The following is a 26,669-nucleotide window of genomic DNA, read 5'->3' on the forward strand; positions in this document are numbered from 1 at the left end:
GAAAAAGCCGGAATGGGAGGAAATCTACAAGTGAAGTAATGATCTGATTAGATATAAATAAGTCAAAGATGGAAATTAAACTTGAGATCCAGAATGGGGGGGCTAGAGAACTCTGTACAGAAGCAATATATATATTTATATATATATACACATACTGAGTAGATTTACATGGTGTTAAAGAGCCTATAAGTATATTCATGGTTATAATATACAGCTGCAGAGAGCAGATGCAGCATTAAAATATAAATAAAACATATAGAGAGCAATTATACATAAAAATCTATCTTAATGATGCATAATAAATCCGAGAAGGATGATGGTGAGATTATCATTAAACAACAACACTGATGTTCATCACTTTTTATATCATGTTACAAGGAATTAATCATTTACATATTATCCCTAATGGTTTTACTCAAAGTAGTATTTCATTGCTAGCAAACTGTAACTATCTGAGGGATGTGGCTGTGTAGTCGCTATAAAAAGTTTAAAGATTACAATGTTATGTACAGGAAGTTACAACAAATCTAAAATACAACTCATCTATCATCAAGTTTCACAGAGTCGAGTAAAAAACTGCATGTTTAAGCATATTTCATGTTTATTAACATATTCATACTGTACATAAAAATTACTTTGATGCGTCTTATTTAAAAAAAATACTGCTAATAGCTAAACGGTCCTATAACGGCTACAACGACAACAAAATATTACAAATAAATAATTACACAGGAAGTTGCCCAGCATGTCCAGTCTGAAATACTGTTAATGGGAAAGTGGGCTCTAAACCAGCTCATCTATTTTGATTTTCACTGCACTATTCCACACGTTTTAATTGTGTGTGTAAATGTTGGACCGCAATACTACGATTAAAAATGAAACATACAACACATATATATATATTTAACATGTGCAACTCCATAAAATAGCTTTTGCAGCATAAGTGCTAATAAGAAAATAAAGGTACACGATTTCCCTTAAGAGTCAAATAAGAGGATAAAATAGTTTTTTGTATTAAATAGGCGCCGGAAAAAGTAGAAGAAGGGAGCAGGCGTGTGGAAACGTCTGAGTTCTGACGGCAGGACGTGTTTATCTCACTTGTTAGAAGAGTGGTGAATAAATCCTGTGTTGTAGTGCTTGGGTCAGCGCCGTGTCCAGCTGAGGTCTCCCTGACCTGCACCTGGCTCCTCTCACATCCCCTCGTGCATCAGCGCTGCTTTATATAGATAGCTCCAAAGCCATCTTCAGGCTATGACCCCCCCCCCCCACCTTGATAAAAGCAACTCACCCTCGTCTCCATCTGCATTCATCAGTCTCTCACACTTTTCCCTTTCCGCTCTCGGGCCTGTAATGTTTCCTCAACTGATCCTTAAAGTACTTTTTCCGTCTCCTGCTCACTTCTCCTCCGGCCTCTCGCCGCTCTTGGCACCGCGGCCCGTCTTGTTCAGCACCGAGTTCAGCTCACTCAGCAGATTGGACGGCAGCATGCCCTCCCCGCCCAGAGACGGTCTTTTAACGGTCTTACAGACGCCTTTGGGGGGAAGAGGCAGAGGCAGGGGCGGCTGTTGCCTGGCCGGGGACGGAGAATGATGCCGCGGAGGTTGCCCGGCGTTCACACAGGGTCGGGGGGGCAGTGCGTCCAGGGGCTTGAGGAGGATATTGGGCTTCGGACAGTTTGCTGTGGTGCTCTTGTGAGGACCGGCCTCCTCTGTGCTGCCCTGGTTGCCTCCAGCGAGAGAAGGCCTCCTGTCGACCTGCTGGATTGAGGCAGAGGGAATTCAAAGTCGAACACGGAGCCCGGGGGGGGGCAACTTTAACAAGTTTAATGAAGGTAACAAGTGAATTATTAAGTTCTGAGTAAATCTTTTGAAACAGAAACACAGCAACTTGGATGCATTAATCAATCATCAGGATAACCTTCCATATATAATACTCACATTTTAAACAAACTCTTGCCAAAATTTTTTTTAATTCTCACCGGTTTCCTGGAATTAAGGTTGTGAGGTGAAATCTTGCGGACCTCAGCCACAGCGCCCCCTCTGGAGGATTTGTGATCTGCAGCGTTTTTTGAGTTGACAGTCTTTGAACAGAGGTCAGAACTGTACTGGAGACAAACAGCCAACAACAGGAGTGAGCAGCAGGTTCCTTTAAAAAACCTTCCTGATGAGTTAGTAGATATAGTAACAGTGGATTTGGGGAATAGGATACATACAGAAGTTATCTTTTTAATATTTCTTGATCATGACAAACGATAATAACTCCGACTTGTATTTAAAGAGAAAACAGGAAGCACACGTCTCATATAAACTTCTATTCCCGGCCAAACTAACACAAGTATCTTTGGAAAAAAAGGAAAAGTGGCAGAGTTCTGATCTCTGGCTAAACTTTCTCTCTAACAACGTATCCTTTCATATCACCATGACCCCCCCCCCCCCCCCACACTCCACCCCACCCTGACCCCCCAAACCCGACCTACAGAACAGTCTCTTTCTAACAAATCCTTATTTCATCACTGAAACAACCCGTCCTTGCACCTTTGCCCCCCCCACCACCCGAACCACCTTTGCTTTGAAATGAGGCCCTCCATCGCCGGTTGCCATGGAAACTGTGGGAGCAGGATGCTCTCTAACAGGTGAGAGAGGAAATCAAGAACACTGAAGTGCTCTCGGCCGACTCTCTCATCCTCACTCTCTCTCTCTCTCTCTGCCCTTCCCACAAGCCCCTGTGTCCTTCCCACAATCCCCCCGTGTTGGAAGCTGACAATCCTGATATTTAGCGGATTTGGGAGGAGAGTCCTAACGTTATTAGCCGGCTCCGCTCTGCTATGGATTTTTCTTGATCCGAAGAGCGGAGAAAAGTCACCGAGCCCCCCCCCGCTGCTGAAATAAACACCTCGTAACACTTGGAAACAACAGGCAAAAAAATTGGCTTCCCCCGTTAAAAAAAAATCAATCTCCCCCTGTCAACGCTGCCCTTTCTCCCCTCGCTCGCCCAAACGAAGGCACTCAAAGGCTTTTACAGTAAAGCACCTGAGATAAACAACCCGGCGCCGCAGATGGTTTCCCATAAAGGAAGGGGGGGGGGGGGGCGGCGGGCTAATGCTGATGAAATGTGCTGAGCGTTCACTTCGGGAGCTCGGGAATCTTCAGTCTGATCCGTTACTTGGAGATTTGGTCGAGCGTGACGTCCCAACTTAAAGTCTTGTTTTGCAGAAATACAGCAGCCATGAGCGCCAGATTGAAAATCAATACAGGAACATGACACATCCGTGGCGCCCCCCCCCCCCCCTCTCCCCCCTCTGTGTTTGCTTTGTCTTGCATCATTTATGTCATATGTGCTGAGTCAGCGACCGACAGTGAAAACACTCGGCTGGATCCGGGGGGGGGGGGCGGCTAAGTACCACGATGTGATTGTTCCAGTCGCCTTGACCTCATTCTCACGGCTTCTCCACATAACACGATTTATGTTATTGCTGAGTGACCTCGAAAACTTTACACTTCTCCTGTTTATGTATTTCGTCTGCCTATAACAGCACCGTGGAAATGGATGATTGGGGGGGGGGGGGGAGATATGATTTATCGTATCTTCCCTTTCCTTCCCCCGAGATATGGATTGTAAAAAGATGGTTTATGCCGACTGTAATCAAGCGTATTTTCCACATCGATGAGGGGAAAAGGGATGTTTCTGCATCGGGGTTATCAAACTATATTTTTTGGTTTGCAACAGTAGCAGGGTCAGAGGGAGGAGATGTTTCCCTGCTCTCCCAAAGGTCACTAAGAGCTTCAGTAAATGACTTCCTCGCTCTCACTCGAACGTCCCACTTTGCCATCGTCTCACCTTCATCCTGATGATGTCCGTCACCCAGCCGACCTGCGCCTCCCTCTTCTCGCAGCACAGATGCCTGAGGAGGGAACACACTCACATCAGTCGCTGATTTCCACCTTATTATCCCTCGCACTCATTTTTCAACAGGTGACCGTTTCTCTTCTGTGGGGGGGGGGGGGATAGTTCGTTGATCGCTTGACGATGGGAGGGCCCGGCTGTCATTAGCGGTGATTGCACGAATCGGCGGGGGGGAAGTGCGGTGATTAGTGCCAAAAGTAACAATCTAGGATGATGGCTTAAATAACACCTGTCATCCGATTCAGGATGGTACAGTATTGTCTTTGATTGGCAGCTATTTCTGGTGTCTGCTAATGTGCTTATATATGAATATCATAAAGCTCCCTGCATTTGGTCTGTACATGGAATAAAGCTGACAATGGAATGTGTTTTTTTTTTGGCATAGGTATTTGTTAAGCAATTTTAACTTCACAGTTTTACAAGTTTAATTTAACTTATTTAAATATTTCTCTGCTTTTCTTTGATCTAAATGACGTGAACGCTCTTATCAAAGATAAATGTCATGAAGAGGAAAGTGAAAGTGATATTTTGTCTTGATTATTGAATAGTGTGAGGAAGTGAAGTGTCTTTAAAGTGTATTTAAATGGCCTCAAGCACAAAATGCATGAGTGTAGCTTGCTGGCTTTTCATTAACAAAACCTATAGGGCGCCTTTTAAGTAAAGTTAGATTTACACGGCAGCTAGCAAAGAAGAAAAATGTACAGTCGGCCATGATTTAGTTCCTGAATGTCGACCAGCAGCGGCCCAGCATGAGGCCACTCGTCCCATTATTAAACTGCACTATCGTCCCCATTAATAACCCACTTAGATCACAGAGTGCTTTCACTCCAACTGGATTTTTTTGAAGTGGAAGTGCAGGTCACACTCATCAGTGGTTGAACTGGAGAACTCACCACTGGTGTTTGTCAGAGTAGATGGTGAAGCCCCAGCTGTTGAGACAAGAAGGACGAGGGTCAGATCGGAAAACATTTATTGTTTTATTTCTCCTGAAAAACTGAAGCAACACGTGCACACATAAACAAGTACACGTGGAATTTTCAAAGTACCCTAAAAGAACATTAAAACACAGTTAAAAAGTAATGTTAAAGAAAGCAGCAGGTCAAAACCTTGTTCATTAAAATGCAGAGGAATAGAAACATATAAGAAACGCTGGGTTCTAAATAGAGGAATTAATGAAGTTATCCGTTGCAGTCTCAGCCCACATGTTGATGCACGTGTGCTCCGAGCTCAACTGTTCAATACACTGAGCAACTGCCTTTAACCTGTAAGGTTTAAAGTACTGCTTCTTGGGAGAGCTGCAAAAGAAACAGAACTTTTGCAAGTGGGATAATTGCCGGAGCATAATTGAGTCCGGAATGAACACTGTTAATTGTGTGATGCTGCAAAAATAAGTAAAACGACCCTCTTCCCACATAGGTAGCAACACGTAGTATAAGATATTTCCACACAAGTGCACATATGGGCCTGTTTGCATGAATTAACCTGCACAGAGGCACAGCACGGTGGAGAGGCCGCCTCCCGGGAGAACACACCTGAGAATCCTCTGCAGCCGCGGTTGAACGGGAGCTGAGAAGTGGAGGAAGAACAAAGCCGGCGAGGGGGCAGAGGCGGAGAGCCCGCGGCCCGGAGCATCACTCCTGTGAGTCGAGGCAGCCGATCCGACAGATCGACCTCTGCCTAATGAGATACCGGAGCGCCGCCTCTCCTAACCCCTCTCGCCATGACTCTGCGCTCTCCTCAGCTCTCTGTCTTTATTCCTTTATTCGCCGTATGACTTCTCCCACAGCCCACTCAAGGGCCTATCTATGATACCAGGCTGTATCATTCTTTTCCTTCTGCCCCCCCTCCTCCCTTTCCTCCCTCTCGCCCTTCATCTCCCACTTCTTCTCTCTTATCCACTTGTTCTCCCCTGAAGGACCGAGCGCTGCAGACAGACGCTCGCCCGGACTCATTTTTCACGCTTCCCCGGACTTGAAATTTCCCGACACGGGGAAAATTATGAGGAATTGTAATTAAGGTAAAACGTGAAATATCGGGGGGTTCGGCTCCTCGAGACGTTTCCTCTTTGTTTGACCAACAGGAGCTCCTGCCGGTTGTAAATTATAATAATGGAGGATCATTAAAATAAAACTGTAGCAGGGATATTTTCCAGCCGCGGAACGCAGAGCTAGATAATTTGTATTTGTTAAAAACGTGATCAGTTCCATTACAGTGACAAACAGGACGGGGTCAGGGGTGGCCCCTGGTGGGGGGGGCGGGGGACTCTGAGGGGGGCGATACATCTTCGGGGACTAATAGCATGAACACGATCAGATACACACAAATAATAAGAAATAATCACTAGCTCATCTTAATAAAACATAGGGTTTGATTTGCCACGAATGTGCAGCAGCTGCTTTGGGTCCTAATGATTATTATGAAGCTGCAACAAGGTTATGCACTAAAAGGATTATGAAAAGATATGTCTGTTTTATTGCAATATTTATGGGACCACAAAATATGCAGAGGGGAAATAGAAATTTTAACAAATGGCCACTAAGAGCAGAAACATAATTGTTGTCTGGTCTAATGGGAGCAGAATTTGAGGTTAGTGAAGTAAATACAGGATTTCAATGTCTCACCATAGACAGAGGGAGGAAGTAACTAAGGAATTAAATCCCATGCGGAGGTCACGTGATTTTGTTTACCACCCAGAGATATTTGTTTACTTTTGGGGTTTATATTTGTCATTTTTGTGTCTGTCCCCTACATTCAAACACCTCCCGATCAATACAACCTATCCAAACCACTGGAGAACTCAGAGTCATCGTTCCTACAGGATCCTCACAGGGACAAAAGAGTTCCCCCTCAGGTGCCGAACAATAAAGAGTGATAAAGTTCGGTGGAATCAGTTCTGTTCTGGTTCAGACCTCCCATGTGTCCACACGCCCCCGACACAGAGGGAAGGTTCATCACGCTGAATAAACACATAATAGCTTCATTTAAATTTCACAGGTTCCTAAAAGTGCTGGAGCTTTTAACATGTTAAGTTTGAGAGCTCAAAATAACTTGAAAATGTGGTGATAATTGAAAACTACACCTTCAGATGTCTTTTATTGGAAGAATGAGCCACACACTGTTTCATATTTCACATGATTATAAATGGCGGCACATGACAACTTCATGGAAGTATGTGAAAGTACTTTGTATAACTTAGGAACAATAGTTTCTACATAAAAACCCACTTACCAGCCTCGTCCATGGCCGCCTGAGCTGCCAAAGTAATAATGGAGCAAAAAAAAAAAAGATGATAAATGGACCTCGAGTTTTGACCTTTGCGTCAATTTACTGTTTCCGTGAATTGATTTGATTTCACGTGTAGAAAAAGAAAAATAAGAAAAGTTTAACCTCTTTTTAATTCAGTCGCTGACCTTCACGTGGAGATGAAATCACTTTCCTCTCCCTCACAGTTCCTTTTTCCTCTCGCAATGAAAAAGAGGGAATAGTTGAAATTCCAACTACATTATTATTTATAATATTTAATCCACGTTTGAAACAACTCAGCAGCAAAATCTAAATCGAGTCAAATGTAGCTTAAATCATTTCTATCGACAGTATTAGAGGGAAACTGAAAATGTGAGCATGCAAATCGCCAGAACAATCCGTTTTGGTAGTTTTAGCAAATCTCCTGCTGATTTGAATCCAAAATTCATTTACATACATTCAGATTCCAGGGAGGAAGAAACACTCACACGAGAGGTTTATTATTCATACGAGCACAGTTTACCTGGTCGGGGGTTTCAGCTTCTTCCTCAGGCCCAGGTAACATTTCACAGATTTGAGTGGGATTGCTTTCTCTGCTTTAGTGCTCTGCAAGAAAAAAAACAAACAATTGAATATTTTTGGATGAATAAATCACAAAAAAAAAAAAACTGGCGAGAATCACATTACACACGACCAAACTAAATAAACCGAGATAAAGCAAAATGCCAACAAATGATCGGTGCCATTTAAAAAAAAAAAGCATCACAGCACGACAATCAATTTGAGTCATTACCAGGAGGAGGAAAATACACACATCTCCTTCCAAGCAAACAAAGACACAAAGTGGGAAAGAGGAAAGGAAACTAAATCAGAGTTAAAGCCTCTGACACCTACACATCACAGCCCCCCCCCCCACCCCTGCTCCTCGTAAGGCAATGTAATTTGCGCTAAGTGTAAAGCGAGCAATAATTGTACAGGCCAAAGAACTTCTAGCTTCCTTTGCATTCATGCCATAATTAAGTGTATTCTTGTACAACCTGATATAGAAGCTAGGGCTTTCAGTGACCCCCCCCCCCCTGTACTGCACTTCCTTCAATAATGAACACTCCTTCTTACTCCTTTTACGAATCCCTTGTTTCAACCGCAGGAATGTATTGAGGAGAAACAGGGCCCCGGGGAGCCCACTGTGTTCTTCCCTTTTTCAAAAGAGAGTGTCCACCGCCACGAGTGTGTTTTGTATTCCTCCTCCACTCCAGGATCTGGACGGACACGTCGCCAGGGACGTGGAGCGGAGAGTTGGGCGCCATGTGGGCTCCCGTTTTAACACAGTCTGGTTTTCCTGAGCAGCTCCGTAACCTTTGAGATTCCCCTGGTGGTGCGAGGCGTGCTCTGTGCGCCAGGTACTTCTGTGTGTTTGCATGCGAGAGAGCCAACACGGTGGAGGGTGTGTGTTTGTAGATGTGACAGTGGATTTAGCCCCCCCCCCCGAAAATAAGAAGAAGTATACTTGCTTTGATATCTCTGTAGAGCAGCAGCTTCTCTGCACACAGCACCACGTGTTTGTCCTGGAACTTGTGGCCCGACAGCAGTTTGGTGGAGCCGTCATTGAACTTCAGAGGGTCGCCTCTCACCAGCTGCTTTAGGTCGTCTGGAAAAACAGAATGAAAAGTCCATCAATCAATCAATCAATCAATCAATAAATCAATCTATTACAGGTCATTAATGAAGCAGAAATACCAACAAACAGCTGTTACTAGATGTTCCCTGTGGTGTTTTCAGTTTTATATGATTCGAAGATGTCACAACTGGTTCTGTGAACTTGTGTTGGACAAACACTGTATCCACCAGTGTTCCCAACCTGATGTATCCCACAGCCCTACTGATTAAAGTAAGCACCACTTCATTAACCACAATCATACTCCGTTTCTCATTTCAAATTATTTTCTACTTTATATCATTTATAAATTCACCAAAAATGCATATTTCACATTCTGTTTATTTCAAGTCTGCTTCTCAGTTCCTACCATCCACTTAAATCTGGTTCTTTCTCTTTAGTAAAATCCCATCAGTCCCATTTAGCTAACTAGTGATAGCCGGTTTATATTTCTGATGCTTACCTTTTAATTTCTAATCTAACTGTTTGAATTGCTTATGCTATTAGATACTACAGGTACCTCAATGTGATACAATACATATATTTGTTTTCATCGGCTCTAAATTTATTTAATTAGATCTTTACATTCAATATGTAAATGCAGTTTGGTGAAGTACAGGTACGGGTTAATTGAGGAATCAACAGATTGATGTATAATGAAAGCAAACAGTTGTTGTGCTACAATGAACAACGACAACACACACACACACTTTGACCAAAGGATGCAGTTTTTAATGGCTTCTCACCATCGGAGGAATACTTTACCTTTCCCGTCAGCTCCACCTTTAGCCCCTGCAAACCTCTTTATGACCAGAAAAGCAGAACTAGGGAAGTCCAAGGAGCTCCACTCCAACACCTGCTCCAGGATCTTCTCACTGTGGTGCAGCGGCCGCTCTGTTAGGAGTGAAACACACCGGGGTCAGAGGGGGGTGGGGGGGAAGGATTGGTGGCTGAGAGTCCACCAGGCCACCACCGAGCCGCTCCGTCCTCTGGTCAGACACGGATTAGAAATGCACGAGGCACGATCACGACCTCTTATCACAAATCCCGTGACTAATCCCACTTAACCAAATAACAAAATGATGTTGTTGTTGTTCTCCCCCGTCTCCATCACAAAGTAGTTTCATTTATCTCCGTGCACATCGGGAGCCGATTATAAAAACACACTCATGTGCAAAATAGACCTATTATCTCGTCCTAATTGGTGAACAGGGTACACGCTATCAGCCGGGAAAAAAAGAGAAAGAATAAACGGAGATAATTTGTGTACCACCACCCCTGCTCCGATGCCTCCACCCCCCCACCCCCTCCTTGTTTTTCATCACCGACGGAGGTAAAAAGAGCCACAATGGCATAACTTATTCATAACGGTGGGCTTATCTCCCCTCTGGAATCTCTGCAGACCAAGGGCCACGGAATTAGTTCCTCATTTCCCACCAAATATTGTCCCCCCCCCCCCCCCCTCTCCCGCCTAGTGTCCTCGATAACGGTGTTTATCTGCGGCTGTCCCCACAAAATGGCCAATTAACGCACCTCCCCCTCCCTTCTTTATGGGTTTATGAGCAAAACCTGTCACGCTACCACCTTCAAAATAGCTCCACTGTTTACTCTTCTGCAGACATATTGTCTCGGCATTGGGAGAATATGCTGAAACGACAGCAAATGCATTCAGTATTCACACGCGCCTTCTTTTTTTTGGAGGAGGACGCCGTGCCCTCTGCAACTTTGCCGGGAGAAAAACAAACATGAGAGTGCGGCGTAGACTCCCGGTGAACTGATGAAGCGTGTGCAGGGACCGCCAGCTAAGCAGCTTCGCGACAAAGCTCAACTTTGACTTCACCCCCCCTTTGCTCGCCCGCTTCCCGAGTGGTGATCAGAAGCGGGTGGGCGAGGCTGGAGGAGCTGTCGGTGCATATTAATACAAGAGGAGGGCGATCATGCAAGAGGGATTAAGGTAATTCACGACATATGAAGGTAAAGATGATTAATTCATGTGCGTATCAGTTCTCAGTGTGCTCCCATGTTCACGGAGACTTCTCTTCTAATCACAAGGTCCTCCGATGACAGGAAGTGGGATCTTTGTACCTGTCTGCATGAGAATCAGAGATAACAGGAGTTTTATGGAGGAAGAAATTATAAGATGTACTTTAGAGGAAAGTTTGGAAGGAACGCCTATTTATTTAATATGTAAATACGTTTTTTACCCTGTTATCCCTTAAACTGCTCATCAGACAACATATTGATTCCTGCAAAAGGTGTCTAGTAATGTGCTGGGCTCTTTCAGAAGTACACATCTCATGGTACATTTTCCCATGATGCATCACACTTCATTTGGGTTAAGAGCCACCGATTACAGTAGTCAGGTCTTACAGATGTGGTGGAATCAAAAACTTAACTTCAATGAGTATATAAATGTATAAATACTTTATAAATGCTTGTTTCTTATTCAAATTAGTGTCACATGATCTTATTCTTAAGTAAAAGTCGACAGCAGCAACAAGACCCAACAGAAAAAACTCAAAAACTTGATTTGCTTGTGAACCTTTGAAGTGAAGAAACTTTGAAGCATCACAAGGTTTGAAGTGAAGTAAGCAGGATGAACAGTGATCTTCTATTCTCCAACTTTAGAGGCGCGAGAGAGTTTTGCAATACAAACGCAAAGATAAGAGAAAAATCTGGAAAAAATCCAATAAAAATAACATTTGCAGTAGAAATATACTTTCTCATTTTGCTAATCCTCTCTGAGAGTTATCTTGCGTATGCTTAGAGGTCTCCTGGGCTCCTTCCTACCTAGCTCTCCGTTCTCGATGACCTCAAAGGTGGTCCAGAGGTCCTCGGCGCTGCAGGGGACGCTCCTCATGCTCAACGCGGTTTCCACGAGCTCCGCGGACCTCATGCTGGGAGAGACCTACAGAGAACCACAGCAGATATCAAACATCTAGAAAATAAAAGAGCTGAGATCGATTCCTCTGCCCCTCAACTCTTCCTTCGAGGAGCCGATCTCGTTTATTGCGGATGTTTGACTCGCAGCCACGTGCACAGTGCGCTGATTAAATTCTAACTTCCTCCGTTATTACCTTTACCTGAACAGGATTGAACCAAGCAAATGTTCGGCCTTATTCCACAGGGATCCTCTTTAACCCCGCCCCTATTCAACTGGCCAATGGAATCTGCAACCTGCAGCGACCCCTGTGCCTCGTAAACTGTGATTACTCACACAATTAAATCAGACATTTCTCTGATTGGTTTGCTTTTGATTTATTTCTCCGGTGATAATCCCCGGGCGGGGTTAAAGCACAAATGTCTCTGCCCTTTTCTATCAACCTCTCCACCTCTCGTTCCCGCCCGCCCTCATCCCTCGCTCTTATTTCACCTCCCCCCGCAAAGGGGCCTTTGGGAAAGCGGGCGTACTCGGAGAGGCACGTGCCCGCACCGAGAGTACGAACCCACACTTTAATACACACACACGCAGACACACACTTATACCTTGATTAAACAGCAGTTCTCCGGCGCTCTCTTCTCCAGGTACACCTCGAAGATCAGGTCCCCAGCTGGAGAGAACTGAGAGAGTAAAAGGAAGAGAAAAAGAAAGAGAGATCAGTTGGATTACAAAAAAACAATGCAGCTGGATTAATTGGCTTTTCTCTTCTGAGTTCCTGGCTCCGGTGTGGCAGGAATCCAAATGGAGAAAAAGTGGAGAGAAGTGTTTGGAGGATTGGTGGAAAGTAAAGGTCGTTGTCGGCGCTGGAGGCAAAGTGAAACCCAGCAGCGATAATGGAATGCAAAACCCGACTAAATAAAGAGAACACGTGCGAGACGGCAGCACCGGAGAGGTGGAGGCGCGTGTTTCACCTGCTCCGAGACTGAGAGGCTTTCCACAGGTGTTAACTTTAAGTGTGGGGGCAGTTTAAAAATGTTTTTGGAGACTCGCAGGCCTCGACAAAATGCTCACGGTCGATAAGAAAACGTGAAGGAGGAGAGAAAGAGTCTGGAAGGAGCCAAGAAAAACAACTTCCTGCAGATTCTGAACCACAGTGGCATTAACCTCAAAAGTTAAACCATCATACTCTCAAATTGCTTCCTTGAGAATGACTGATAGTTATTGAAAGGTTATCGAGTTAAAAAAAGAGATTATCCTCCTAATATTGGGATTTAAATGTTAAATTTGTTCACCTCCAGATAACTGACACAGATGAATATCTGTACGATTAAAACTTAAACCTTTTCTACCAGACATTCAGGTTAAAATCTCACTAAAAGTACAAATTAACAAATATTTATATTCCAATTAAAACATGAGTTTTTTGTGACATTTTCAGCAAGTGAGTTATAATTTCACTTTAGATGAAACCAAGTTCAAACAGCTGGTAGACCGAGGTGAGTGCTAAGCTGGAACATGAACAGCTAAGTGAACAGGAGAAGGTTCCTCTGTCGATCTGGACTTTACAGTTACTTTTCCCTTGTTATTTTAACGTGCGGCTGAACAGAAGTCCATTACTGGCTTCATCAGGGAGAACTAGCGCATGATTAGAGGGAGGAGGCCACTTCTGACTCGCTCGGCCCCGAAAGGACTCCGAAATTACAGTCATTCAAACCGGCCAAAGCTGTGATTTGTGAAAATGTCACAGACGGACAGGGAACACTTTCCGTCTTTCCATTTCATTGTTGTGAGACGGGAGGACGACCGGGCGCACTTTACAAACATGGTGTTTGTGGACTCAAACAGACGGACAGGAAATAACCACACTTTGTGGAGAAGCAACAAAATGTGAGAGAAATGTACAGCTGCCCAAGACAAACCCTCCCTCCACTCAGCCTGGCTGTAAATGCACGTATTGATTCTGTAGTGCCACTCCTAACTTGCAAGGCATGACATTCCCTTACACCTCATTATATCACTGATTCATTTACTCCCCCGAGTCGTGAGAGGGGTCCGGGTCGTTCTCCGCCTCGCCAAGGAAGCGGATGAGGTCTGAACTTTCACCTGCAGGGGCCGCCACCTCTGAAACAAGCTTCCTGTAGATGTCCACAGTGCATCCTTGATATTCAGGTTCAGAGCCAAGAACCGATTGTTGGACAAAGCTGTGACCTGCACCTCAACCTCCTACCGCCGTGGTCTGGTAACAACCACATTCTACAGGGTCCTGCTACCGGTGCTGCTTTCACATCCACCAGCAATGATTGGTTTGGCAGGGGGGGGGGGGGAATTGGAGCGGCCGTAATGGAGACAAATGGGACAGCGATTGGGAGGATGACGGAGCCTTTGGCAGAGATATCCAGGAGGCAGTCGGGGGAGAAGCTTCATGTGCTTCAGATAAAAAAAGAAACTCAGTGTTCAGAGGAAGTCCGGGAGTCTGAGAAAGGAAGCTACTGGCAACGGGAACAAACAGGGGGAAGTTATTTTGTGGTTTGTCCTTGTTGGACGAGGCTGAAAGAAGAAGAGAAGGGACTGAGAGGAGATAGCTCAGCCTCAACAAACCTCTAGAGCTAGAACTGTGGAATCCATTAGTTATTAATCAGTCGAATAAGAAAATGTAGTTTTGCTCTATTTTTTTTAAAACCCACACCAAAAAGCTGAACTTTACGTTATCCCTACGTCTCAATTACATAAAGAAGCTTCTGATCTAAGGTTTTTACATAATGTATCATATAAACCTGAACCCCAGACCAATATAGATGCAGGCTTTATATTTCTTAAACTATCCCCAAAATAATGAAAAAGAAAGTCCAAGCTTTTTTGTTGTTGTCCGTAGTTGTCCAGGATGCGAAAAAATTCTAATTTCATGTCCGACAGCTTTATAATAGCATTTGGTTTTCCACTGAGTAACCCTCCTGCCCCCACAGCGGCGGACATGTTCTAAATGTCAACGGACAGGTAGAGAGGGGAAGGGGGGGGGGGGGCGTGCTATTCGACAACTTACTTCAGATTCCAACAATAGCACAACCAGTTACCTAAGCCGAATGTTTTTCTTGGCTGAGGCGTCCAGGCGTAAAGTACCTGGCGTAAAGGTTAACAGGCACAAAGCCCTTTTTCCCCCTCACCCGCCTCCTCCGCCGCCTTCCCCATACAAACCCCCCCCCCCCACGACCTTCGGTGTTTGCCAGAAAAACTGCTCAAATGAATCCCTGATTTGAGAGACCCAGACGCACGCAGGCAAATCAATACGAGCAGACACAAGCCCACACAAGCGGCCCCATCAGCCCCGCAGGTGATTTCCATTCGGGGTGCCGCGGGGTGGACTCACCGTGGTGTCCTTCTTATCGTTCCAGCGTGTGATGAAGCTGTTCTCTCTCTCCATCTGTTGCACCTGCTCTTCATTGACCTGTTGGAAACGGCACAAAAACACACACACACACACACACACACACACACACACACACACACACACACACACACACACACACACACACACACACACACACACACACACACACAAGACTTTAATTCAACCTCCAGCTAAAAAGAAACTTTCTGATCCGGTGAACAACACTTGAGAAAAACACTTGGGCTTCTTGATGGAATTATAAAACCACTTCCGGTGATGATATAAGGGTTATGCCAAACGGCTGACTATTTCTGAAGTGCGTTGGGAAGGAGGAACTTAGCCGTGAGGCGTTTGATACACGGGGGGGGGAAGTCGCTTCTCTTTCACAAAACTCACTGTGTGGGAAATGACTTTTCTAAAAAAAATGATTCCAACTTTTTTTTAACATCATCAGTTTTCAGAGAACAATTTGCTTTGTTCGAGAATATACGAATGGCAGGGAAGACTGGGAGGAGAGGAACAAACTCATGATGTGTGTGTATGTGTGTTTACAGCTGATAATAGGCCTCGTCCACGGAATCCAGAGCCGGAGCCGTGATTAGCGAGTCGTCTCACTCTCTATTGGGCTCGTACCCGGTCGAGCTTACTGGCTATTTGTCATGCGAGCAGCGGCGGCGTCCCTGAAACCGGCTTTGACGCCGGGACAAGAGGGATCCGGGCGTTCCGCCGGGAATTAGCGGCTCCTGCGCGTCCCGTAATCCAGGCAGCTCTCCAAGGGTAACACTGATCCCCCCCCCCCCCCATCAGCAAAGTCAAGTCTATTGTGGAGATTTGGCAACAACAGTTCTTCTCTGAAGTATAGACGTGGAAATAATGCCTGGTTTAGATTCTGTGTGCAATATAGTATAATATAATATAATATCAATTATTGATCATTGATTTGAATGACATGCTTATTACATCGATGTACTGGATGGACGGAAGTTAGCTAAGTTTTTTATTGAGGCGAAAAACAAGCAAACTAATTCACACATCCCTGACGTCGGGAGAATAAAAAAATCTGATTTTCCCAATGTTATATTTTTCCCTTTTCAAAATGGCTCCTCACATATAGAACAGAGTCATAAACCTTCTTCCCCCTCAGGCGAAAAAAATGTCCTAGACAAAAGTCTAGGTGTTCTCTTTGACCAGTTTTTTAATAAAATCAGCTTTTTGGAAATGTGTTCCATCTGTCAGCAAGGACACCGCTGTCAATATCCGGCTGCTGATTCTGAAAGTTTCAAGTATACCAACTTTTTTAGAATATATATTTATATATTTATACATGGAATATAAATGTAATGTTATCCAACTTGCAGGTGGAGGATATAACCACGTTCCTTTCAGCCCTCATTGTTTCCCAACCAGCTCCTCTCCACTCGGAGTGCTGTCACAAGGCGGGGGGGGGGGGGGGGGGGAGCAGTTCATCAGGACTTACATTGAAGAGGGGGATGTAGTTGTTGATGAGGTCGCGGACCACGCCACTCTCCTGCGGGGTTTGTCCCCGGGTCTGGAACAGGCAGGAGGAGAAGACGCTGGCCAGTTTGTCGCTGGGCATGTGGTTGAGGTGGGAGCACTGGTGAATCCTGAAGCACAGGGACGTTTAGGGAGAAAAGAGAAAAATAAGTGCAAATTCAACAAAGGGGCAATAAAGTCTTATGATTTGTATCGAGATCATGAAGCTGCTGAATGTCAACTGTCCTCTGTCGGCCCATGACCTTGACCTTTGACCACCTAAATCAATTCAGTTCATTGGTGAGTCTCAGTGAACATTTCTACTAAGTTTGCAGAAACTCCTTCAAGTTGTTCTTAAAGATTTAATGTCCCCAACACAAGGACGGGCGAATAGATGGATGAACAACATGAAAACATAAATCCTCCAGTCCCTGAGGCATAACAAGACAAACCTGCCTGTTCCCAATATTAACAGTTCAAGTAACACTCTGCTTGAGAACTAATCCAAACTGTTTTCAAAAGAAAATTAGAAAAATAGCCCACTGAGCCTCTTGGGTAATGAGCAAGCACAGCTGAAGTCCCAAACACAAGTTTTTTTAATAATGAGCCACTCGATTAAATCCAATGGTAATCCTCAGAATATTAGAAATGAATAGAACATGCAACAGCAGGGCGTGTGGGTCATTGTGAGAGGAGAGGGGGGGCAACAGGCGAATCAGCAGGTGACAAGACATTTTACCAAAGAGATTTCTGAAGTAGAATTTGTTAAGTTCTTATATCCTATTGGGTTTCAAATGTGCAGTGGCTGAGCTGATGGATTTGGACTTTGAGAGTTTTCAACAAAGTCCAGCACGTGGTCCGAACCAAGGGTCATGTTTTATTATCTGCATTTGCTGCTGTTTTGGTCTCACATTGCAATTCATTTAGTCGCAGTATTACCAGCCACATCACCAACTTCAGGCGCAGTACTTGACATTAGTACTCGTCCTTGTATAAATCAAATGTAACATTGTCGGAGATGAAGCCTGTGTTTTATTTCATTTTATTGCTTAAACCTGAAATCGGTCCTGAAAGTTTGAATTATCGAATACAAGGGTTTTCATACTGGAAACCAACAGAGCCAGGCTCCGAGTCCAAGGTCCATTACAAAACAAAGAAGCTGTGTGATCACGTCAAACAAAGAACCAAGGACCAGCGGCTGGAAACAGCCGAGCAATAAACCGACCAGACAAAGATACAAAAAGGCAGAGAGAGAGAGAGAGAGAGAGAGAAATCCAGCTACACATAGATACAGAGAAAGAAAGCAATCAAGCTTGAGAGCTCTACACACAGAACCCGGAGGCCAGGGTCCATAACGCCAAGGTAAGTTGTAGAAGAAGTCCTGTTTTTATTGTTTAAACCCACTTAACTCAAACATGGACTTTGAAAAAGCCTGACTTGTGTGTGTGTGTGTGTGTGTGTGTTTGTTTGTGTGTGTGTGTGTGTACCTGTACAGATGTTGCAGCAGAGCTTCCAGGGTCGACCTGTTTATCTTCGGCAAGCTCTCTATGAAAGTCGAGTACTTCTTCACTCGCTGCCTCTCGTCCTTCTCGTCTATAAAGAAAAGAAAAAAAACGCACATTACGAGAACCACTCCACAAACACAGCAAACCACACACTGAGACGTGGCCGCACACACACGAGGGTCACACTGTCCTTTTACGGTTTCTATGTAGAGCAAATGCAAGTGTTTTCTTTTTCATCTCCTTTAATGAAGCCCTGTCTCCGCCGCCCTGAAGCCCCTGAATATTGTAGAGCCACAAACATCACCAGACTATAGCCACACCCCACTCGTCCTGTAACACTAGCATATTTCGACTTGTTCATGTTGACCTATGGTACCTAGAGCGGACACCCAGTACGGATAGAGCTCCTTGGTCAGCAGTGCGTCCTCTCCTTGGGACAGGAAGCTCTTCAGGGTGTCCGTCACGTCCTCCAGCTGGTGCTCCTTCTCCCTCAGCTTCACATCGCGGGCGTTGCAGGTGAAGTCCTGCAGGAGGAGGGCAACTCGAGCAGGTTCCCCGGGCCTCTGGTAGATCCCCTCCTGGCACAGACCTGGTGGGAAGGTCAAGACAAAACAATAAATAACCGTTAATACCAAAGACTGTTTGTAAAGATGGAGCGTATGAAAGTGAAGCCAAGGTGTCTTGATCGCCCCCTGCTGGCTGTCTGCAGTAAAGGGAATAAACCCTGCCTCCTCCATGTTAGCAGACGAGACATGGGCCTGAAAATAATCTAAATTTTTATCAAATAAATGATCTGATTCATGTTGATCTGTAGAGTAAGTTTTTGTTTTGATTAGATATTTGCTGGTATAAAAATGAGGGGAAACTTGATGATGGACAGCTGAGACTGACTCGTGATTGGTCGAGCACGTGTCTTGATATCGCGGCTCCATCCACGATCGCTACTGAACAACTCTGCCTCCAAATGATCACATTAGCACAAGAGGGCTTTGATTAATAGTGTATATTTATGATGTGAGATATATTTGACTATCATTATTATTGTTAATATAATTATATATCCCCTAATGTGTAGAATCTGCAAAATCCTAATAACAGACCAGCTGAACTTCCTTTCCTCGATAAAACTTTTCTTCCCCCCGCACATGCATTCAAAAAGCGACTCACCATACTGAGTGACGAAGGCGAGGCAGCTGTCCACCGCGATGGGAACTCCATTTTTGGTCAGCTGCTGGTCGCCGAGGGCTTTGCCGTCCGTGCCCGCCGCCAGAGTGATGGCCGAGTGCCACAGGTCAAAGTCCGTCCGGTTGAAGCCGTGGATGTAAACGGTTCTGTTAAAGAAAAAGGAAAAAGAAACAAACATCATTAATAACACTCCTGTGACAACATGGGGTTTGTTATTAAGTGTTTGTGTGTTTGGAAAGTCAACCAACAAGATTAAAAGGAGATTCCAAAGCACCTCCACTGAACACACGCCCATCAACAACCGGCGTTTTCCCCCCTTGAGGTTTGATCAAAAACGCACACTGACAAATAGCAATTAACCGAGTAAGCACAAAGTCTTGTTGGGAGAAGCGCATTCGGACTAACAAGACAAGGGCAGAATCAAAGCCGCTGCATAATGCATGGACCCGCTGTATCCCAAGCACGGTGCCAATTAGCACACCTTTCTTTTTTTGGGGCGTTTTTTTATATTTCCATTGAGTGACGTACCTTCCACCCTCCACCATCAGCAGGACCTGGATCTTCTCCTCACCCTCGGTGTGCGTGGAGACGGCTGAGGGAGGAGAGAGAAACAAACAGAGAGAGCGGCGAGCTGTGGTGAATGCAGTCTTGCAAAACGGTGCACGTTCAAAAGAGCAACGCGTTCCCGTGCTCGTGCACCGTGACGCATCGGGAGGCAGGTTAGATTTGACATTCTCCATGTTCCATCTCTTTTTTGCCGTGAAACGTGGAAGGCGATGAATTCGTTACCCACCGTCACCCGAAAGGTCTCTGATCTCTCATGTAGCATTCGTTTATGTTTCTAAGGCAAATAACACACTGCACAAAACACGTTTAGACATGTGTGATTACTTTAAAATGTGCAGACAAGCTGAGGGAGGAGGAGTGAGTGGACAGTACAGGGCCGTGCACATGGAGCTCATAGTGTTTCTGGTTTTGCGTCACTGACTTAGTAAAAGTGCATAAACACACGTGTCAAAAGTCTGTTATAAGTTTTCAACATCCTCCATCCTTTCAAATTGAAACAACAGCACAAGGATTCAAGGAACCTGAGCTCCACTGTGAACTCGTCTGTGGGTTCAAGCAGCTGCTTGGATCGTGGAGACAATCACACGCAAAACAAGTACAGGAAAAAAAAAAGAGACGAGTCACAAATCTCTCTGCGACGACATCTGGCTCTTTCATCATCCTCAAAATCTCTCTGGTTGTCTTAAGTAAACAGACTCCAGTTAAAATAACAGTGTTTTGATGGGGAATTGTTACCTCATTAAATAATTACCTGTGCAGAATGTAAGAGGAATGATGTAAGGTTTTTTACCAGGGTTGGAGATTGATTCAATATTTATGGAAATACACTTATTAGCTTACTTGCCAGGAGAGGTTAAATTTGTATGTCTGCTAATTAACTCGGCTTAAACCTTAACACGTCTCTTTTACTCTTTTCTTTGTCTGGGTTAAAGAAACAAGATATAACAGATTAATTATTGAATTTAGCTGAGATAACTTTGGTGGCTCCATATTTACCCGACTTCCCCTGAACTTGGATTATCACCTCTACATTTAAATTTTGATTTTCTTTCCTCGCTTTCTGAACTGGATCGTCTCACCTTTTCAGTTTCCTCCATCAAACCCCACCACCTCTACACGTGCTTCTTTAATAAACACACGTGTTGATAATCTCCACCGACAGAACTTTTAATTTGATTGTTGTCACAAAAGAGAACGGGAGGACTGGCACAAACACACACAAAAAAAACAAAAAAAACATTACAACTCTGGTGTTTTGGCGAACAAAGCCTTTGTGTTTTTTGAGCTAAACGGCAAAAACATGAATTCCCCAAAGTCTCTCTTAACAAATAATTAGCTTTTTTTTTATTTTCTTGGGCAGATTTTCAAGGGCACGGCGTTTCATTCGGATAAAAACAACCAGAGAAGAAAAAACAGAGAGCCGACATGAGAGAGGTTTATTAACTGTGTTATCAGGTAAATGCAAAACACTTGTCGTTGTGGTTTGAACAAACACACAACAAAAAGCCCTTTTATCCATCTTACAGCTCACTGGGATTTTTTTGTTTTTTAATCACTTAATATGCTTGTGTGATAAGGAACCGAGTCAGCGGCCTTGTTCTCTTCATAATTTGTACTGGGCGTTCCTCTAAGAGATTTTCATTATGTATTTCTCTTTCTAACAAACAGGGGGATTGAGGTATTAAGTTTTCTTTACACAGCAGCGATGTGATAAACTCTGAATAAATAAACCAGAGCAGCAGAGACAGTTCAGTGAGCAACATCTGTCTCTAATGATCCAAAGGTCATGGGTGGGAACCTGGTGAATTTATTTTTGTAAGTGCGATAGCGACTTTTATATATTTGGTCGGAAATGTTAAGATGTGACACAAATACTGAATTTTAGAGGTCAGTATTACTATTTATATAACAGAACTTAATCCCTCACTTTCAATTAAAAATCTCAGAAATTGGAAATACACATTTATTAATGTCTCCAAAGGCAAAGGCTAAAATACTAAGGTTATACCTGAAAGAAGATTTAACCTTCCATAACGTTTTTATTACGAATACAAAGTTAAAACTATTTTTCAAAGTCGATCATTACCACATCTTTCACTACATCCACTTTCACACATCCAGGGATCAGGGTTTCACCATTCTAAAATCTAAAAGCTGTCTTATTTTGAAAAGTCTTTTGTATCAAATGGTTCAATCTCAAGTGGAAAGCTCTAAGTACATATCTAAACGCATCAAGATGGACTGAGGATGCATTTCAGATCCATCAGACCACATAAGGAACTGGTCTGGGGATGCACGTGTCCTGGTCCACACATGAGGGACCACCTGTTCACCTGATGTCCTCTATCCATGTCCTGGACCTTTTCAAATGAGTCTTTCTCTCTCTCCGCTGCCTTAAGTGAAATCCACTGAGGACATTGCGCTGAATGAGCTCACAGCTAAGGCGCTTGTCTCCGGGTGGGAAGGTCTGATCTGTGCTCGGTGACAGGTTAATGATGATCCAACTGTATCTGTCACTATCCACTCGTTTTACTGTGGATCCAGTTATTTGTGCGGCAGACGTCTTCACAAAGAGATCCCTCCTCTCTCAAGGCCCCAGGAAGTGGTGCCCCCTCGCTCTTTGGAGATTCTTCCTCCTTTTTTTTATTTCTTAATACAGCACTTTCCAAAAACAAAGTTTCAAAGTGCTACGCAGCCCAGAGAGAAATGAATATTGAACAATTGACACGGATAAACAAAATGTTTTGAACTGGTGCTTAAGGCGGTAACAAAAGTGTCCTAGTTGTTGGGTTGAAGACAACAAAACAATAAACGACAGACAAGGCAATTAAGGATAAGATAAAAAAAAAAGGAACCAGATTTTGAAGTGATCACTCACTTCCTGTCGCCGCCTGAGGGAACAGGAACAGACTGACAATAAACTCCTGATGCATGTGGGAAACATGTAGCGACTTTTAATTGAAAAGTGAATTTATCTAATCCCTCGGCGCGACGCGGGGCCACCTTTCATGTGGCGGTGTCACCGTTAGAGGAAATAACAGTTAATCCCGTGTCACAGACTCTGAATCCTAAAGGAATCCTTTCAGCGCTCCAGAACACCCCCCCCCCCAAACAAAACACAGGTCCTTCTGGCGCCATCGGCTCCCTGGCTGTGACAAACATGCTTTGAGAGAAACCAGTCCGTCTTCCTGCCTGAGGTGAGTGGACGGGGGTTCACTTTGCGCAATTTGATCCACGTGGAGCTGTAAATGGATTAAAAAAGATCTGATGATTCTGCACCCCCCCCCCTTCTGTTCACACGCCATACTTGTGTAATCGACTGAAACATGCCCGAATCTTTATCATCTGCCAAAGTATGCGTGGACTTCGGAGCCTTTCGTCCCTGATGGCGGCTGCGGCCCGATTCACCGGCCTTTCAATACCTCCCACTTGTGATGCTTGATTTAATTTAAGAGAACTGCTTTTGGACATTTAGCAGACTAGCTTGTTTCTTTGTTTCTCTAAATAGTCAATTACCAGAGTTTTAACCTCTTTCTAAATATCTAAGGTTGTATTTTGCTGCCGGGGAGGAAGCAAATCCAGGAGAAGAGGAAAAACTGTCTCTAGACGTCTTCAGTGTTGAAACTGACTTCGGACAGAATCTTCTGTCAAGCCAACCAAACATTAGCGTCTGTCACAGACTGACACGACGAGCAGGGGGGGGGAACAATCAGAGAAAAGGAGAGAGCCTGTCAGGAGAGTGTGTGAGAAGACGGCTGATAACAAAAAGACGGATTAGCTGCTTTTGCAAACACACGTTGACAAGTTGTGGGAGTTGTGTTGCGTTTTAATGGAACTTTTTAACTTTGCACTGATATTTAAAAAAGTCAGAAGATATATTTGTTTTCCTTGGATCGAACAGTTTTTGGACAAAACCATTCCACTTGAAAAAACATATTTAAATTCACAAAATTCAGATTTTTCTATGGATTTGCACGAAATTGCATTTACTGATTTACCCGATTTTTTTCATCAATATCCAAAAATAAATGCTGCTTCTCACAATGTTACATTAAATCTGTTGAACTTTAACCTCACGACCAAGATCTCCATTATCTCGCCCTTTCCCTGCGCTCCAATCACTACGAGTCCGTCTGCAGAAGAAGAACAAAAAGGAGAAACCCTCTTACTGAGCTCCTGCAGCCGTTTGAGATGAAGCACCTCCTCCTCGTCCTCCTCGTCCCCCGAGCTGAAGTGCAGGGCCGATCCCTCCAGCATGAACCAGCCCTTCCTCCAGTAGTACAGGTCGTGGCCCTCCTTGTAGTAGAGCCGGCCGATCAGCTCGCTGTCCCTCTGCACCAGGCCCTCCACTTTAGATGGGACGAAGCACTGCAGGGGACAAACAGTGGACGCACAGGGAAATGAAAAACTTTTCACAAGTACACAACGAGGAACTTTATCACCTCCACCTCGCGAAGACACAACAGCAGGTGCAGCTTTCTTCTCCGAGGCGTAAACCTTTGCCACTATCTATGCCGGGGTTAAGGAGAAAAGGGGAATCGGGGACATATGTATGTTGGGTGTTATAACGAGATCCTGTGGGCGTGGGGGGGCAGAGACAGCAGGACCCTTTGTCTTATTTGGAAAAAGCCCAGGGGCTCACTGGGGGACAGTGTGTTGCAAAGCAGCGAATATAAAAGTACAAGGTGGAGCTCTACACTTTCACACAGTTCCTCCCTTTGAAACTTTAAGTGAGAAACAAACTTACACAGAGAAACAATGGCAGCGAGTGTGTGAGTGTGTGAGTTTGTGTGTTTTATGCAAAGTCTGTCACCTTTGTCAGCGCCTGGGTCCAGTCGTGCTGCGTCTCCTGCGTCTCGGCGCCGACAGTCAGGACCCTCTCCGTCTGCAGGTACAGCTCCATGGTAAACACGGCCCTGCCACAGACGCACAAGATCACCGGTGAACATCTGCAGTGGGGGGGGAACTCATGCACAAGCAGGAACACACAATGAAAACACGGATACACACAGTTTATACTTTCAAGCGACAAAGCAAACTTGCAGAAATGAATGTACCGCAATTCTTGATCATAAGAGTGTGTATATAAACATGGATGACATGACAACGCCACATAAGTGAAGCCAAAACAAGTTGATCACCCCCTGGTGGCTAGGGGGCATTGTAGGTCATAAACCCCGCCTCCTCCATGTTCGCAGAAAGGCCACGTGCCAAACTAAAATGTCCTCGCCTTTGTCCACGGCTGCTAAACATCTTGAAAATTTAATCGAGATATATTACAAGAGAAACAACCATCAGGGGCAATTTAGTTTGGAGGAAGAGACCCACTTCTTTAAATTTCCTGTCGACTAAGCATCAGAAAGTGTGTTGTTGCCGCCTGCAGGTTCAAAACACCACATAGGACCGACTTGTATGATCAGGGTCACTGGACAATATATTCTTCTTCAGTAATATTCTGTTCACACTTGCACAATTACATGGATTTACACCAGGAGACTTCCCAGTACAACTACAGTGGTTTGGCTACTGATCTCCACTGAAGTGTCAGGAAACCGAACTACAGAGGAGCAGGAGAGACGCACACTTTCACACAGTCGCACACAGAGGAGATGTTCGTTGTGTTAGCGTTTTGTTTATCCACATAAAGAGAACGGTGAATAGAGAGCACATCTGCTCCAGAGTTCAGAGGAGGGATATGACTCAAATCTTTGTTTAATACAAACTGTGGCCAAGGTGCAACTTTAAAAACCAGAGATTCCACTGACTCACTCACACATTTTGTATCAATTCAACCCCGAAAATCTAACAATAGATTTTATTCCATTTTCTTTTCACCTTCACATGGAGCTCGTATAAAAAAATGTTTCATGTTATCCTCTCAGCACAAATGTATTAAAGGCTTTTATTAAGAATATCTATCCGGACCCTTTTTCATGGATCTGGTTGGAAATAATGTGGCATATTGAGGGGACTGGATTGTATGAGTGTGTGTATTCTTGGGCAGATCTTAAAAACAAAAACTGGATCCAGTGAATTTCAATGTGGTTGCATAAGGGCCTCGATGGAGGAAAGATCTTTACCTAATGCTCTTACAGTTTGTCTTTCATTGGAATTATTAGTGGAAAACTAATTCTATAATCTATATATAAATACATTAACCTTAACTTATAGTAGTAGCTTTGCTTAGGGATTGTGATACGGTCACGTAGATATACAAACATTTACCCTGCTGGTATTTGAATATAAAATTGTGTGTGTGAACGGTATGAGGTTATATACACACTGAACAAATAAAAGAATCACACACACACACATACACACACTTGTAGATGAAATCCATCCTGTCGGAAGCAAAAAGGCAGCTATTAATCTTTGTTGGTCTTTCTCCTCCCGGCGTCGCTCAATGTCTGTGTCTCCCTCCCTCCCCCTCTCTCTCTCTGTCTCCCTCTCCCAGTGAAGGTATAGAGGTCAGAGCATCACTCTCTTAATGGTTTGAACACAGCGCTCCTTCTCCGTCGGTACGCTGCGGCGGGGGGGGGGGGGGGGGGGGTGGCCTCTAAATGCTACAGAGCCGGTTGTCTAAGGTGGCGTGTCACCGGGGGTCACGGCTGCGCTCTTCTCACGCGTGTCAGGAGAACAGGCGAGACACGGGTGTTTGTGTGCCCTTGTGTGACCCCCCCTCCTGCTTCCTCCTTGCTTCCTCCTCGCAGGCAGGTGGGCAAGCGCTTGTTAGAGGGGGGGGGTCCCAGAGGGAGATGGATGGAGGGAGGGGGTGGCACGAGAGGAAAGAGGGAGAGAGAGAGAACGAGAAAGTGAAAGGTGATAAAGTGACGACGTGCATGAAACAAAATG

At 44.5% G+C, this 26,669-nt stretch overlaps 1 protein-coding gene across 1 annotated transcript in view; it reads right to left on the reverse strand.

The window, feature by feature from the left end:
* Positions 1–583: 583 nt before the first annotated feature.
* arap2 (ArfGAP with RhoGAP domain, ankyrin repeat and PH domain 2) overlaps positions 584–26,669 on the reverse strand; it is a gene marked incomplete in the record, with an annotated part of 88,611 nt that continues 62,525 nt past the window's right edge. Inside the window, 17 exon segments of the mRNA XM_053416125.1 lie at positions 584–1,754; positions 1,979–2,104; positions 3,838–3,901; positions 4,797–4,832; positions 7,670–7,752; positions 8,658–8,794; positions 9,566–9,694; positions 11,591–11,708; positions 12,287–12,361; positions 15,046–15,123; positions 16,544–16,691; positions 18,048–18,153; positions 18,442–18,654; positions 19,233–19,396; positions 19,779–19,842; positions 23,987–24,185; positions 24,631–24,733. Of these exon segments, the coding sequence (XP_053272100.1) occupies positions 1,395–1,754; positions 1,979–2,104; positions 3,838–3,901; positions 4,797–4,832; positions 7,670–7,752; positions 8,658–8,794; positions 9,566–9,694; positions 11,591–11,708; positions 12,287–12,361; positions 15,046–15,123; positions 16,544–16,691; positions 18,048–18,153; positions 18,442–18,654; positions 19,233–19,396; positions 19,779–19,842; positions 23,987–24,185; positions 24,631–24,733 (2,203 nt within the window).

This window comes from Pleuronectes platessa, chromosome 23 (assembly GCF_947347685.1).
Source record: "Pleuronectes platessa chromosome 23, fPlePla1.1, whole genome shotgun sequence".
NCBI lineage: Eukaryota > Metazoa > Chordata > Actinopteri > Pleuronectiformes > Pleuronectidae > Pleuronectes > Pleuronectes platessa.